The sequence below is a fragment of the Zingiber officinale genome, chromosome 2A, assembly GCF_018446385.1.
Source record: "Zingiber officinale cultivar Zhangliang chromosome 2A, Zo_v1.1, whole genome shotgun sequence".
In the NCBI taxonomy this organism is placed as follows: Eukaryota; Viridiplantae; Streptophyta; class Magnoliopsida; order Zingiberales; family Zingiberaceae; genus Zingiber; species Zingiber officinale.
The window spans coordinates 163,595,471-163,613,016 of record NC_055988.1 but is presented as its reverse complement, the minus strand read 5'-3'; the positions used below and the strand labels follow the sequence as shown (position 1 = coordinate 163,613,016).

At 34.5% G+C, this 17,546-nt stretch overlaps 2 protein-coding genes across 2 annotated transcripts; one reads left to right on the top strand and one right to left on the bottom strand.

The window, feature by feature from the left end:
• Nucleotides 1-12: 12 nt before the first annotated feature.
• On the bottom strand, nt 13-744 carry LOC122044205 (probable membrane-associated kinase regulator 4). The gene has a single exon (XM_042604733.1). It carries the CDS (start codon nt 742-744, stop codon nt 13-15), a length of 732 nt encoding a protein of 243 aa, XP_042460667.1.
• Nucleotides 745-6,532: 5,788 nt separating this feature from the next.
• Nucleotides 6,533-7,584, top strand: LOC122040234. Its single transcript, XM_042599571.1, has 3 exons — nt 6,533-6,833; nt 6,941-7,078; nt 7,144-7,584. Exons 1-3 carry the CDS (start codon nt 6,534-6,536, stop codon nt 7,423-7,425), a joined length of 720 nt encoding a protein of 239 aa, XP_042455505.1. The 5' UTR covers nt 6,533; the 3' UTR covers nt 7,426-7,584.
• The last annotated feature ends 9,962 nt before the right edge of the window (nt 7,585-17,546 follow it).

Here is a 17,546-nt window from a genome sequence, read left to right as displayed (position 1 = left end):
GTAGATGAAACATCAAAAACAAAAGTCAAACTGCATCATCTCTGTTTTCTTGCTCTGTTCGCAGTCCGGAGCAATCTTGGAAGCGGAGAGGAGGTAGAAGCCCACATTGCCCGCGCTCTTCCTCGCCGCCGCCGAGTCAACTTCCAGCTGACTCTTCTTGCAGTGGGCAATCGCTCCTTGGATCGAGTTCTCCGCGTCGGAGCTCACGCTGCTGCTCCTCTTCAGTGTCGACTTCCCGCCCGTGTTGGCGGTGCTCGAGAAGGACAACGACTTCGTCGCAACAGCGGCGGAGGAGGAAACAGAGGACTTGGTCACTCGCTCGTCGTCCGCCAAGATCTCATTTTGATCGCGTTTCATGCTCTTTGAAGTCTTCAAGTCCTCTTCGGAGGATCTGGATTTGTGGAAAAAGGACCTCAAGTAGGATTTCGGAGCTTTGATCTTGAGGTTGAGGAGCTTCTTGGTCCATGATTTCTTGGGAAGCGAATTGGAATGAGAATGCATGACGCTGGAGTTGCAGGAGAGATAATCGGTTCCTTCGTCTCCGGCGGCATCGTCGGCGGAGGGTGGGTTGGCCAGAAGCTGCTCAACCATTTGCAGGCGCGGGGGGAGGTGGAGAGGGAGAAGCTTCCCCTTGTAGAAGAGTTCATCGGCCGGAGAGAGCAGGGCTAGGTCGTCATCAGCAGTCATGTGGAATTCGAAATCCTCCGACCGAGGAGAATAGCCGGCGAAGTCTTCTTCCGCCATGGACGAGCACCGTAAGAAGGATGTGCTTTTATAGCAGCCGCCGGCAGGATGTAGGCAAACTTTTCATTTCACCCCTTCATACTTCTCCTATTTCAACATGCCCTGGTAAGTAACATTATATTATTTTGAGAATTAGTCTGTCTTCATATTATCCTCTGTCTCCTACTGTTTGTTTTTTAAAAAATAATTTATTTTAGTTAATGGATGCAATTAATTAGTAAACCACACAAATTTAGTACAACACTGATGATTTAATATGCTCGCATAGGTCAAGTTTCATGCTTTCGGGGACCTTGGAGATATTGTTCTTTCATAGAACTTGAAATATAAACCAAATTAGAAGCTAAACAAGTTTAAGGTTTGTTTAATTGGTAGTTGTTGTACCAAATGCAGATATTGACAGGACATCAGTTGACCAATTTTGATCCATGTTTAAGTTACTAAGTTAACATTATTAGGACTAAAGAGTGGCCATTATCTATAAATTGTAATATAAACTTGTTAATCAATAGGAAGAACACTTTGAATGAAGACAAGAGGCTTATTTTTATGTTTAATGAATGATCGTGCATTGACTGCACGTTTAGAACTGGTTTTTTCTGATAAATAAAAGAATTAGAGTAATGGTAGAGATTTCAGGAAGGCGTATGTTTGTTTTTTTTTATTCAAAGCTTTTTTTAAAGAAAAAAAGTAAACCAAGTTGTATTTCTTAGTTGTTAATTGTTATCTGTAGTTGGAATGTCTTGAACCTTCAGTGTTTTTTTTTTCTTGTTCTTTTTTTTATATAAACTATTGTGGAGAATAAACTAAGTTTTAGGCATAAACTAATTTGTTAGTAATCTTGAACCTTCAAACTTAAAAGTTTTAACCATTACGAGATAATCCTTCATTAATACCAGAGTCTAACATTACCTTGGCATATTGAGTGATGTTAAAAATTTTATTATTTGATAAAATTTTATTTGTAATGCTTATGATATGAAGAATAAAAAAATTGCAATTCTTTGTCTTCAAATTTTCACTTTCTATTGAAACTGCAACGCCTATGTGACAAAATACTGAAATATGTGTTCAAAGATATGTGACAAAATACTGAAATATGTGTTCAAAGATATATAACTGAGCATATATGAAAGCCGATAGATTTTCCGAAAGCCTCATAATTTGGATAAACATAGATAAATGTCATCTAGACATGTTCAAATGTTTAATATTTAAATTAGTACTAGTGTAGTTTGCCTCAATAACTCATAATTTTTTAAAAAAATATAGATGTCACTAAGGACTATCACCCATCCTTTAGATATTTGAAGTTTCATAATGTAATTTATCGGTGCTTCCACTTGCCCCATGTGAGTTCAGTTTTCAGCCTCTTCTTCACACAGGTTTTGACCAGCCATAATCTATAGTTTTGAAAAGCAACTATACAGTGATGTGCTCTTTCATTACAACATCAACAAATTCAAGCCTTTATTCTATTAACTAGGGTCGACTATATGGATCCCCTACACCATTGACTCGATGACTTACTATATCTTTATCTATATTTAAATAAATTTTATCATATTTTATCATTCTAACCAAGTTTTTTTTTATCTTTCTCAATTAATGTGTGTATTCCTAACTAGAAAATTTATAGGTCATTTAAGTACATATCTATATCATCTTAAACATATTTATTGGAGTTTTTTCTCAATAAGTGCAACCTTACTTTTTCTCTAATGCTCTCATTTCTTATTATATCCATCACCATATGTCCCCATATCCACCTTAACATCCCATTTCAGCGACTCTCATTTTCTATTTATATGCTCACTTCATAACCCAACATTTAACTCCATTTAAAATAGCAAGTCTAACCGCCATTTTGTAAATCTTCCCTTTAAGCTCAGAAGTACCTTATCATCACAAACAACACCTAATATGCTCTCTCATTGTATGTTGGAAAACAATTTTGCTTATTTGTAATCATATTGCCTATACCCAAGCTTCACTTCATGTTAGCTTACTTTCCTTGAAATTTTTCGACATCCCCCTACATAAAACTATGTGTGCATTCCTCCCAATGTACTCCCAAGCTATTAGCCAAGCAAAGCCAACCTGTTTCTGAAAATTTGCCTTGTCTGAACGAGAGAGAGCAAATTTTAGAGCTCCATTTCTACTGCTTCTTATCAGAATTTTATGAAGAATATCTGAAAAGATAAGTTTTTTTTTCAGTCTATTGATTAGTGCAGTTTCAATTATCTTTTTGTGACACTAATTCCAGTCTTTGGCACCTTTGTTTTTAATGATTGCGAACTGATACTTATGATATATAGCTTTGCAATCTTTGTTAAAGGGCTCTGGACCTAAGTTTAATGCTAATGGTTTCATGAGTCATTGGCCTGAAGACACTTAGTAAATTAGCATTCTTCCTTTTGGGGGATCAAAGTGATGCATATGTAGTTTAATCTGTGAGTATCTAGGTTTCCTTGGTAGAAACTCTGGAATAACTGCCATATATTTGTTAGAGAATCTTTGGTCTCTCTATTGCGATTAGTTCAGTTACAGTATCTTGATATTTGATAACAAATCTAAGAACCTTGTCTTGAACTTGTAGTTTTAACCTCAATTATAAGTCCTTTGATAATGCTCAAGTTCTCGACTTTCTCTGTTTCTCCACATCCAAAGCGCGTCCCACCAAATGGTCTAACAACGATAGATCCAAATGCTGCATAGCCATGCATGGAGATGGACAAGGATATTGAACTTTGGAGCTTTCCAGTTCAGACACACTGTAGATCCCAATCAAGCTTCTACGGACATCGAGAATCCATTTCCATCCTGCCCTACTTCCACTGCAGCTGAAAAGTAAATGACCTACTGTTTCTTCTGCCATGGCCAAGCAGTTGACGCACAGGAAGTCATTAAGTTTTTCTCAGCAGTAACCAGCAAAACTGAATGTGGCATCCAATTGGCCTTGTTCGATCGGTCGTCTACACCTTGGAGAAAAACTTTCAGTGTTCCAATGCTATAGATCCTAAAACTTAAGACTCCCAAAAGCTGCTTATATTGATCTGAAAACACCTTGACTGTTCCATTCATGCTCTTTGATGTAGCTAGTTTGTGATAGTATGTTGTTAACAGCCAATGCTTTGCATTAAAACAAATCACAAAATCTTATCTAGGTTCGGAGTATCACCTCACAATAATTGCCTCCCCACTCGGTTCTAGTGGCTTTACTATGCCGTGAGTTGACCTTTTGATAAAGTTCTACTAAGTGTAAAGCTGAAGACCAGAGATAGGATTGCAGCACAGCCTAATCTTCTCCATTACTTGCCAGGATATGAAGTATCTTATCCGTCTGTTCTTGAACTCAATCAGTTAAGTCTTTTCATGTCTGAGTGAGTTGTTTATATGTTTCCCTCTATGATTGCTTAACCATGCTTTTGACATTCGCATGTGAAGAGTCAACATAGCTTTGCAAATTGTGGCATGAAGAAAAGCTGCTGGAGTTTATCACGTTGGGTTGGCCATGGCCCCTTCAAGTTTGTTTGCTGTAGGTACTGCTGTGCAATGTCAGTGGGATGCTGCTGACTCTGTGTGGGTTCTCTTCTGATTGGCTTGGAAGCTGCTGCTAATTCTTTCTTGTGCAATGTCATGTTGTGCAAGGGTGAGTGGAGCAACATTTTTCAGTTATTTTTCATTCACTTTTCCAACGGTCGAATCCTTTTCGATCGATCAATTGGTTTCTGAAAGGTGAAGAACGTGTGGGGCCAGGTCGAGGATAGGGACGCGGGAAGGTCATGTGGGAAAAATGTTTGAACCCTCTTTTTTTCGTATGGGCTGACTAAAGTATTTTTGTCAAATCAAGACGACGACTTAAGGAAGTTGACTTTCTTCTATTGACCAAATCTGCAGCAGGGGGCAATCTTTCAGCGCGTATTGCGATGCCCATTTCTTTCAGTGGAACTCCAATTCCATAGAATCTGGGAGGCGGTTGCGTTGTCTCTCTCTGTCTCTCGCGTTTAGGGTGCTGCCACTTTGTTTAATCTAATAATATTCGATGTAATAATAGATTATAATCAACTGAAAAATCTATTTTCGTTAAATGACAAATATTTTTTTTTAAAATCAAATAATTTTCCACACTGATTCAATCTATTTAATTTTTCAAAAACATTTTATTAGCACCTCATTCGATCCCAAAGTCATGGATGGAATCCTACAAATACCTCTTAAACACTATGAAAGTAATAAAATATTTTAAATAATCATTACGGATTAGGAAATCGATCATGGTTTCATAAAAAAAATTTATTTTGTTTATTTTTCTTTAAAACAAAGAGAAAAAAAAATAATCTTTATAGGTAACGTCGAATCCGGATGATCGATATGAGATAGGATCCTTTAGACCATAAAAAAGTGGATCAGGAGATGTACCACTTATAATTAATGATCGGATCCACCAACTCTCATATTATAATTTGGGTCGGGGCGGGTGGCTAGAGGTCGCCCCCCGCTCAGCACCTACTAACCTAACCACTTGTCCACTGTCGGCGGCCTCTACAGTGGCGAAGCCATGTTCATGGCTACTCGAGGTGTAGCTCGGGTAGCCAACGACATGAGAAAGGAAACAATAGTGGAAAAAAGGAGGAAAATAAGGAAAATGTGCAACTAGCTCGGGGGCAATGATGTCGGCATCGGCGGCTAGCCCGGAGTGACGACATTGACAATGTCGGCATCAAAACTTGTGGCACACATCCTAATATTAGCCCGGGTAGTTCGTCGGGGCTGGCTCCATCATTGGGCCTCTGACCACCCGTCCCGACTCAAACTATAACTTAAGAGAAATAGTGAATTTAGAGAGGGATCACAACCAATTGTGACAGGATCAAAACTATGACCCAACCATAATTACAAGTGGTCTATCTCCTGATCTATTTTTTAATGGATCAAGAGATCTAGCATCGATTGATCTGACTTCACCTAAGCTTTTTAACAGTCATCAAGCCAGGATGATTGACCCCGTTCCATAAAAATTTTCCTGTGTCTATCAAAATAATCAGAATCTCAATGTTCGTTATAACTAAGTCTTATTAAAAAAAATTCTACACATAATCCATAGCTAAGAATTGAACAATAAATATTTGGAGAAAATTATATTTTCAATTCTATAATTTACATCTTTTACAATTTTAGTCCTGTTATGAGTTAATTTACGTTTTTAGTCCTGTAACTTGTAATATTTTTCAATTTCAGTCCTTTTTCTTCCAAAATTAAAATTTTTCAACGGAAAATATCTAATTTATGATTGAAATATAAAAAATACATGGGTTATAAAAAATCAAAATCCTCAAATTCAATTTACAACTTATCATTTTCCGTTGAAAAATTTTAATTGTAGAAGAAAATTGATTGAAATTAAAAAATATTACAAATTAAAGGGTTAAAAAATATAAATTGACTCATATCAAAATTAAAATTAAAAAAAATATAAATTATAAGGCTAAAAACGTAATTTGAGAGATAACTATAACACCATATTGGTCCACCATAGCCCCGCCCCGGGGCAAGAGAGGGGGCCACAGAGGCAGCATGTCAACTGGAGGTGAGTGCCCTCTAAATGAAATATTTGATACAAAGACTTGTCAGCCGACTCAGCGGTCCACACCCATTCACATTTTTCGTGGGACCCACGTCGGCCAACCAACCACTGTCGTGGTTCCGAAATCCAGCGGGGCCCTCGCAGCGCCTCCTTCCTAGTCCATAAATCGAGCTCCCTCCTCGGCGCAAAGCACTTGAACGCCATGTTCCTCTCCTCCTCCTCCTACGGCGGCCTCCGCCACCAACCGTTCATCTCATCCGCATCCGATCCTCCTCCGGAGCACTTCCATGAAGCTCTCTACGGCCGCCTCTTCCCCTTCTCCTCCACCTTCTTCGCCGCCCAGTACTCAGACCTCCACCGGAGCGGCTGCTCCCTGTCGCTTCCCCTCCACCACCACTACTACTACCACCACGATACGACGTCAGGCGATCTCCAAGACCAGCCTCCTCCTCCTCCGTACTCCTCCTCGCCGTCCTCCGTGCTCAGCACCGGCGACCTCCAGGTTACTGAAACTGAAATTCCCATATTTCCTGCTAAAAAACTCATTTTGGATCGTTTACTACGATCAAGATCCGACCTTGCAGCTTTTTCCATGAATTTCGATTGCAGGGGACTCAATACGGTTCGCTGGAAGGATCAGCCGGCGATCCGGGAAGAGTCCGGCGATACAGTGCCGAGGAACGGAAAGAAAGGATCGACCGATATAGGAGCAAACGCAATCAGAGGAACTTCCAAAAGAAGATCACTGTGCGTATTCCAATTTTACTCAATTTTAACCGACCGATCGATCGACTAATTGGCATTCCTTCCAGTACGCGTGCAGAAAGACGCTCGCCGACAGCCGGCCGCGGGTGCGGGGCCGATTCGCGAAGAACGGCGACGAGAAGGAGATGGCAGATATGGCGGCTGTCAACGGCCACGTGGGCTCGGGGGTAAACCAGAACCACGCATTTGGCAGCGGCGACTGGTGGAGCCCGGAGGCGGCGATGATGGCGGCGGAGGAGGAGGACGAGCTGCTCTACTGCGACGGCGGCTTCCTCCGGAGCTTCGTCGACCACGGCGTCTTCGCCATGAACAGTGGTAGTCTCTCCTAACTAAAGAGAGAGGAATCGAGTGCTCGAAGCGGCAGTCCCACTGTAGAAGTAGATTCTTTGGTTTCTGCGGTTTGACTTTTGACAAAATCTAGTGACGATTTGGTGCTAATCTAGGTAATGTTTAATGATTGCAAAAAATTTGATTCGGATTTATTATACCAAAAGATTAGATATTCTGACAAAATTCCACGTGTCGTGGGACTGATTCCTCTGACAAAATAAATTTTTTTTTTTACGAATTTGATTAAAATTGATTTAGCTTGATAGAAATCATTAATTTTGTCTAAACTATTTTAAAATTATTAAAATAGTTATGTCATGGTTATCATACTCTTTACTAACTTATCTTTGCATCTTAGATGACTTCTACCTCATTGAGGAGATATTGGCATCATTGAATAGGTGTCGACTCCATCGATGAGTTGTTGATGTCATCAAAGGCGATCTTAATTGTTGTATGTTAGGTGGTGCTAATAAAATATCCCAATCAATAAGACTATCATAGTGGAAACAATGAATTGAAATACTTATATTACTATAGTCTCTTTAGGATATAGTCAAATTGGTAATTTATAAAATTGAACAAGGGTTGAATTTCGGCCACGATCAAGAAATTACCTTTAGTTTTGATTTCCTGATTTACTCCTTCCTAATGATGTAAGGGCAATCATGGGGAGCTATGGATAATACATTTCACCTTTTATTCAAATATATTACTTAATATAGTAATAAATCAAATTTGAATCATTATGCTAGCTTGCATTTTAATAATATTGATGATTCCTTTACAATATGGATTACTATCGACAGAAGAATTTGACAACTTTGGTGATCAAACTCTCTTTATGACTTGGTTGGTGATTTGTTGGACTTGTATTTTATAACTATAAAGTTAATGTATAGGTATAAGGATTTGTGTATATTTAATTTATGCTCTCATTGCAATTGATTCTTGTCATCATCATGGTGAGGCAATCGAGCTATAGAAAAATAGTCAACCTAGTTGACAAATCATGACTCGTAAGATTTTTACCAGTTAGGATAGTTAGAGAGCTAAGGGGATAGGGTGAATCGTTTTGACCACTTTTTTAAATTTGGTTTGCAATAGAAAATTTGAAACAATATTAACATCTTCATTTCTATTTAATCTCCACCTCTTTAAGATGACTAATCATGTAATCCAAGGATGCGGTTCTCATGATCTTATCCACTATGAAATTCTTTTTCTTGGAAACTTTTTGGAAACTTTTTAGAGGAGAGATAACCTCAAAACAAGAATAAAAAAAAAAAAGTAAATACATAATACAATGAAAATCTTGCTTGCTTGATCTCTTGTTGCTCGGAAATGCCTCTTGTTGACTTGGAAATGTAGCGACACTTTGCCTCAGAATCTCCAAGAACTGGAGTGAACAACTTGTTGGATATATGTGAATAGAGAAGAGGTGGAAGAGGCATAGAGCTCCATTGTGAATGAGACTTTAGTCCCACGTTGGGAGCTTCAAAGTATGTTGGTTAGTTTATATTAATTTACATGCATTGAGAATGTGAACAAATGCATGGAAAGAGGCTCTCTCTCATGCATGGGTGCGTAAGGGGTGCAAATTCAGGGTCCGGACAACCAAGATTTTGCTTCACAACTGTAGAATAGTGATTATTGAACAATCATTAACACTGCCCATTTCACAATTGGCGAATAATGATCATTAACACTGCCCCTTTGGTCTTTAGCTCTTATATAAGGAGGTTACGACTACAGATAAAAAGTTACACACATGAAAGGCTGAATCTCCACCTATGTTCCCCTTCTCCTCTATCGTGCATTTCTTGCTCGGTGGAGTGCCCGTGATAATAGTCGGGCACCTCTCAGTTGACCATGACCATCAGTGCTTAGTAGGAATCACGATTTACCATTGTATCATAGGAAACATACCACCCAAGAAAGCCTCGAAACACAGTCGGAGGTAGGGCAAATCTATTTCAAAGAAATTGCGTTTGTCGCAGGCCTCGGTTCACTCAGTTCACTCGTCTGGCCGCTTTCTAGGCTTCGCTCGGTCGATCGTTTTGCTCTGCTGTTCGCCCGCCCGGTCACTCGGCAGCAACTCGCTCGACAGAAGCCTTCGACTCGCTTGGCAACAACTCGCTCGGCAGAAGACTTTGATTCGCTCGGCAGCTAATTCATTCGGTCGATGCTATTTCGCGCGGTCGGTAACTAATTTGCTCAGTCGACAGCTATTTCGCTCGGTCGACAGCTAATTCGGTCGACGGTCAATTTGCTCAACAGGTAGCTCGCTCGGTCGGCTATTCTTCCCGATCTGACTTGGGTCAAGAGCTCGCTCGGCCTCTTTGCCCGGCTGACCCAACTCGATCGGTCATCTACTCGCTCAGTAAATTCGCCCGGTCAACCTCTCACTTGGTAAACTCACCCGGTCGGCCTCTCGCTCAGCTAACTTGCCCAGTCAGCCACTGTGAAGCTTGCGTTCGACACTTGGCAGACACCAGCCCCTGCTGGCAGCCTGAGATTACCAGTTCAGGTCATTTCAACATATAAGTAGAATTTAAATTTGGTATATTTAAATTCAACTAAAGTTCCAAATATCTCCGGCAGATTGAGTAACACAACTGTGCTTCAAATCTCGTTAAACCCCTTTTCTAGGGTTGTTTCTGTAGGACCGTTAGATTCGATAGAGGGGGGGGGGGTGAATATCGATTCGAAAAAACAAGAGTTTAAACGCAGCGGAAAGGTAAACGAACACAGTTGTTTTTTACTTCGTTCGGAGCCTGTGACGACTCCTACTCGAAGGCCCGTGGTCCTTGACCACTTTCGTTGGGCAATCACTATCAATTCGAATATTACAGAGTTAAGTACAAGAATTGACAGATAAAGAAAATACCGACAATAGAATTGAAACAAAACCAGCACTGAGTCGGAGAGCTTTTCGTAGCGTCGCAAGAGCACAGAGCAGCAGATCTTGGATTCTTAGTTGATATTAAGCTCCACTCTTGCCCCTTCTTTTATATGAAGCTCAGGGCGCCCCGGATCCCTTCCAGGCGCCCTGGTGAGACGTGGCAGGTCCAACCAGTGAGCTCCACGTGGCGACGCACAATCAGGATAAAACTTGCCTCCCGGGCGCCCGGATCCCTTCCGGGCGCCCGGACCTCCGGGCGCCCGGATCCCCTCCGGGCGCCCGGACCCCTCTTCTCCAGAAAGTCCTTCTCCTGCAAGAAAAGGTTAGTCCGAGGCAAATGTACCCTGCAGCAAAGATTGTTAGCACAGTTTTATAGATAAGCAAAGTATGACTTAGATTCCGTCTTTCCGAGACCGGAATCTAGTCACGATCTCGACTTAGATATCCGAAATGGATCTAAGCCGGATCGACGCCTAATGTTCCCTTCCCGGGAACGCGTCCTCGCAGTCACTCCCCTCCAGTGACTTACCCAAGCGTCCGGTCAGCCCGTCGCCCCGCTTGGCCTTCTCGCCAGCTATCCGGTCAGCCCGTCGACCTAGCTGGACTTCTCGCCAAGCGTCCGGTCAGCCCGTCGACCCGCTTGGACTTCTCGCCAGCTATCCGGTCAGCCCGTCGACCTAGCTGGACTTCTCGCCAAGCGTCCGGTCAGCCCGTCGACCCGCTTGGACTTCTTGCCAGCTATCCGGTCAGCCCATCGACCTAGCTGGACTTCGTGCCAGACATCCGGTCAGCCCGTCGACCTGTCTGGACTTTTCCTGCACACTTGATCAAAGTGTCAGACAACAACACAACTAACTTAACCTATTTGTCATTCATCAAAACTTGGGTTAGACCGTTAGTGCTACCCGCACCAACAATCTCCCCCTTTTTGATAGAATGACAACCTGGTTAAGTTAGTGAAAACATATGCAAGAAACAACATGCATTTATGTGGTTTTAAAGTTTGTTAGTTTGTATTTTCAAATTGGTTTAGCTAACTTAACCACCTAACCCTCCTCCCCCTTTGACATTCATCAAAAAATGAACAAAGGTAACTAATCATAGTGAAGACTTACTGTAACAGGTAATCAAATTTTGAAAGATAACTAAGTTTGGTTCTAAATTTGAAAGATAAAAGTGCAATTTTTAACACCAAGTTAAAAAATAGTCAAGTTGACTTAAATTAATTTCAAAATTTCAATAGACAAGTTGAGTTTTGAAAAGTTAAAGTTAATCAAGTTTAACTTTTCAAGCGTGTAGAAATTTTCAAGACAGGTTTTTCAAATTTACTTTTTATGTTTAAGTAACATTTAATTTTCAAAAAGGTAAATTTTTCAACTTCGATTTTTCAAACAAAGCAAAAATTAAACTTTTCAAGAAATAAAATTTTTGCCAAAATTAATTTTTAAGGCTAATTTTGGAAATAGTTAATTTTTCAAATCAGGTTTGAAAATTAGGTGGGATTAAACTTAGTTAAATTTAACTTTTTGAAAACTGGTGTTTTAAAAATAAGTTAGTTTTAAAATAGATGTAAAAAAGTATTTTTCAAACACACAAAATTTTAATTAATTTCTCCCCCTGAACTTGATACTTAAAAGTTTGAAAATATTTGCTAAAAATATTCAAAGTATTATTATTATTATTATTTTTTAAATGAGGTAGAATTTTCTAGAGAGATTTTAAAGAGAAGATTAAAAAAAATAACGCTTAAGGAGATAATTAAAAAATAAACTTCCCCTTGAATTTGATATTCCTTTAATTTGATATTCCTTTAATTTATTAATCCTCCTTATTTATTAATCTTTATAGGGGATTTAAAAGAAATTGAACCTCCCCCTGAATTGGTTACTCCCCTTAATTTAATATCTTCCCTTTAATACTAAGGTTTGGTTGTGTTAAATTTCAAAGCCCTAACACATTTGTCTAATTTAGTAATACATATATTATTATCTCTGTATCCTTGGTATAACTGTTTATTTGAATTTGATTAATCAATTATTAATTAATTTTAGATTCAGGTGCTTAACTTTAGTTTAAGGTTAAATAAGATAAGATTTTATTAATTCAATAACAGTTAACCATTATCAATAATTTATTGATTAGTTTTCACTTGATTTAATAATTTAATACTTAGTGAAATAATTTAAATTTCATATTACTTGATTGAGCTGGTCAATGAAAGTGTTAGTTATAATTATGATTATTAAAAAAAAATTTAAAGGGATTACTAAAACAGCATTTAAAAGGAATTTAAAATGATTTTTATAATATGTTTTATGTCAATTAACATATGTTTGATTCAGTTTTGATTTTAGATTTAAATTAATATTAGTGGTTAATTTAAGTTTAAATTAAATTTCAAGTTCTAAGTTAAAAATTTTAATTTTAATTTTAATTTCAATATTAAGTTTTAATTTAAGATTTAATTTTTAGTTAAGTCAAATTAAAAATTAATTTTAAGGTTAAAATGATGTTTAAGATTAAAAATGAGTTTAAAGTCAAAATAATAATTTTTAAAGTGAAAATAATCTATAGAAATAATTTATTATTACTATTTTTAAGTTAACAAAATTTCATTCAAAATGATACAAAATTTTTAGATAGTTTTAAAATGATTTTTAAAATATTTTTTAAATGATTTTTAAATTTTTTTTTTTAAATAATTTTTAAGTTAAAATAATTTTTAAAATAACAATAATTTTTAAAAGGTTTTAAAAGAATTTTTTAAAAGAATTTTTAAAGTTTTTTTTTTTAAATGATTTTTTAAAAGAGTTTTTAAAATAATTTTTAAAATGTTTTAAAATAATTTTTTTAAAAGAATTTTTTAAAGTTTAAAATGATTTTTAAAATAGTTTTTAAAATGTTTTAAAATAATTTTTAAAATAATTTTTTAAAGTTTAAAATGATTTTTAAAAGAGTTTTTAAAATAATTTTTAAAATGTTTTAAAATAATTTTTAAAAGGATTTTTTTAAAGAGTTTTAAAGAATTTTTAAAAGTTTTTAAAGAATTTTAAAAATAGTTTTTAAAGAATTTTAAAAATAGTTTTTAAAGAAATTTAAAAATAGTTTTTAAAGAATTTCAAAAATAGTTTTTAAAGAATTTTACAAATAGTTTTTAAAGAATTTTTCAAATAATTCTTAAAGAATTTTAAAAATAGTTTTAAAGAATTTTAAAAATAGTTTTTAAAGAATTTTTAAAATAGTTTTAAAGAATTTTAAAAATAGTTTTTAAAGAATTTTTAAAATTGTTTTTAAAATTTTTAAAGAATTTTAAAATAGTTTTTAAAGAATTTTTAAAATAGTTTTAAAATAATAATTTTTAAAATAGTTTTTTAAAGAATTTTTAAAATAGTTTTTAAAGAATTTTTAAAATAGATTTTAAAGAATTTTTAAAATAGTTTTTAAAGAATTTTTAAAATAGATTTTAAAGAATTTTGAAAATAATTTTTAAATATAGTTTTTAAAGAATTTTTAAAATAGATTTTAAATAATTTTTAAAATAGTTTTTAAAGAATTTTTAAAATTGTTTTTTAAAGAATTTTTAAAATAGATTTTAAAGAATTTTTAAAATAGTTTTTAAAGAATTTTTTAAAATAGTTTTTTAAAGAATTTTTAAAAATAGTTTTTAAAGAATTTTTAAAATAGTTTTTAAAGAATTTTTAAAATAGATTTTAAAGAATTTTTAAAATAGTTTTTACAGAATTTTTAAAATAGATTTTAAAGAATTTTTAAAATAGTTGTTAAAGAATTTTTAAAATGATTTTAAAGAATTTTTAAAATAGTTTTTAAAGAATTTTTAAAATAGATTTTAAAGAATTTTGAAAATAATTTTTAAATATAGTTTTTAAAGAATTTTTAAAATAGTTTTTAAAGAATTTTTAAAATAGATTTTAAAGAATTTTTAAAATAGTTTTTAAAGAATTTTTAAAATAGTTTTTAAAGAATTTTTTAAAAATAGTTTTTAAAGAATTTTTAAAATGATTTTTAAATATAGTTTTTAAAGAATTTTTAAAATAGTTTTTTTTAAAGAATTTTTAAAATAGATTTTATAGAATTTTTAAAATAGTTTTTAAAGAATTTTTAAAATAGTTTTTTTTTTTAAAGAATTTTTAAAATAGATTTTAAAGAATTTTTTAAAATAGTTTTTAAAGAATTTTTTAAAATAGTTTTTTAAAGAATTTTTAAAATATTTTTTAAAGAATTTTTAAAATAGTTTTTTTTTAAAGAATTTTTAAAATAGATTTTAAAGAATTTTTTAAAATAGTTTTTAAAGAATTTTTTAAAATAGTTTTTAAAGAATTTTGAAAATAATTTTTAAATATAGTTTTTAAAGAATTTTTAAAATAGTTTTTAAAGAATTTTTAAAATGGTTTTTAAAGTTATTATAATTTGAATTTGAAATTTGAAATTTAATTTTAATTAAATTTAATTTAATTTGAAATTTGAAAATTAATTTTAATTTAATTTGAAATTTGAAATTTAATTTTAATTAATTTTAATTTAATTTGAAATTTGAAAATTAATTTTAATTTGAAAATTATTTAATTTAATCCTTATTCATCTCACCCGATCTAGATTATCAATCAGGGAATCCTATAATTTTGTGAGATGAATTAGATTTAATTATAGAGTTTGGTTTAACTTATGTTAGATTCAGGTTTAGCTTTGGTCTCAACAAATAGGCATTCTTCGGATAAACTTCTGAGCTTGGTGAGTCACCTGGACATCATTAGAAGTAACCAACCCTTCGAGGTTTTCCGAATAGTCCTATCCACGGAGCTTAGTACCAAACCTTGGTCTACCTAGTTAGGATCCGTAAGGGGTAGCTTCGGTCAGTTCCACTTGGCCAAATGCACCAGATCGAAGTCATATCTTTCTAGACATGCGATGCCCAAGCTTCCCCAACGTACTATCATCCAAAACTTCACCAGTACTACTTGTCAAGTTAAACTTTTGTCCCTGTTTATTCTATTCCTAACTACCCTGCCAGGTAGGTTGGTTTTTGGGTACCCTACCGGGTAAGTTTGTTTCGGTTACCCTGTCGGGTAAATTATTTTTGGAGGTGCCAGCTATTCTGGAGCCTCCCCCTAAAATGTTGATTTTTATTTTTAAGATTTCTTGTATAATTAGAGTTAGTTTTAGTTAAGTTTTAATGTTTAATTTGTAATTTAAATTTAAGTTTTTAATTTTGAATTAATTAAATTGGTCAAATTATCTTTCTTTAAAAGAGTATATTTAATATTTAAATTTTCTTTCAATTTTAATTTTATTGGGTTAATTGACTTATCTTTCTTTAGTAGCTTATTTTTAAAGTTTAGGTTTTTATTTAATTTTGAGTTAATTAAATTGTTTGAATTATATTTCTTTAAGGGTTTATCTTTTAACTTTTTATTAATTGTTAATTTTGAATTTTCTAGATTATTTTTGTTTAATATGTTATCTTTAACATTTAATTTTAAGTTTGTTAACTTCCGTTTTGATTTTATCAAAGTGTTTGATTTTATCCTTATATTTTCTTTACCTTTTAAGTTGATATAATTAGTGGAATTTATTAAATAAGTCTTATCATTAAAATTTAATTTTTTGTTAATTAAATTATCTTGGGTTTGGATAGAATTTTCTAGATTGATATTGTCTAGATTATTAAACAATTTATTAATTGTGTCTAGATTGATATTGACCTTGTCATCCTTTTTGTTTGAATTTTCAAATTTGTTTAGGTTTAAATTTGAATTTTTAGATTTATTAATTATTTTCAGATTTTCTGTATTTTCTAAATTAATTATATTTGTTTTATCAGAAAATATCCTAGGGGTATTTTCTGTATTTTCTGAATTAATTATATTTGTTTTATCAGAAAATATCCTAGGGGTATTTTCGCAAGTATTGTCATGTACACTATTTTCACATATACTTTCAGATATATCCAAATTAACATGCACATATTTTAAACTACTACTAGCAAGGGTGTTTTGGTAAATATTACTAACCTTGAGCGCAACCCCTAATTCAGCAGGCTTCTCCGTTGGATCTGACTCGAGTCCGGATTCGACTTTAACTTGATCTTCTAGCTCCATTGGCGTCTCGTGAAGCTTGATCAACTGGGTCCACAACTCATATGCATTCTTGTATTTTTCTAGTCTGCATATGATATTGTTAGGTAAAATATTACAAATAATTTTACTTACGTTTTTATTCAGTTCCGAGTTCTGAGAAGGTTTTTTCAATATTAGCATATAATCGATATCTACGCTTCCTAAGAAGCATTCCATTCTTCGCCTCTAGTAGTTGAAATCTTCATCGTACGGTGGTGGTTCATTGGGGTTCCATCCTTCTTGAAAAGACATTGTTCTTGCACACAATGAAACAAAGACAAAATCCCAAGACTTGGTCTTGGATTAGCAGTGCTGGAAAAAATAATATTTCACTAATTTTTTTTTAAAAAAATAATAAAATATTATTAAAATATTAATAAAAAATATTATCTCAAATTTTTGAAAATGTAATATTTTGTCGATACTAAATAATAGTGAAAAGATGACGATGTATTTTTCAAAAACAGTTTTGGAGGGAAAAAACGAAAGGCGTAAGGTTTTATTTTAAAGACAAACGATATTTAATTTTTCTTTCAAAAAGTCCCCCCTTTGCCTGATTGGTGGTTGCACCAAATCAGAGCGGTACCTGCTCTGATACCACTTGTAGGACCGTTAGATTCGATAGAGGGGGGGTGAATATCGATTCGAAAAAACAAGAGTTTAAACGCAGCGGAAAGGTAAACGAACACAGTTATTTTTTACTTCGTTCGGAGCCTGTGACGACTCCTACTCGAAGGCCCGTGGTCCTTGACCACTTTCGTTGGACAATCACTATCAATTCGAATATTACAGAGTTAAGTACAAGAATTGACAAATAAAGAAAATACCGACAATAGAATTGAAACAAAACCAGCACTGAGTCGGAGAGCTTTTCGTAGCGTCGCAAGAGCACAGAGCAGCAGATCTTGGATTCTTAGTTGATATTAAGCTCCACTCTTGCCCCTTCTTTTATATGAAGCTCAGGGCGCCCCGGATCCCTTCCAGGCACCCTGGTGAGACGTGGCAGGTCCAACCAGTGAGCTCCACGTGGCGACGCACAATCAGGATAAAACTTGCCTCCCGGGCGCCCGGACCTCCGGGC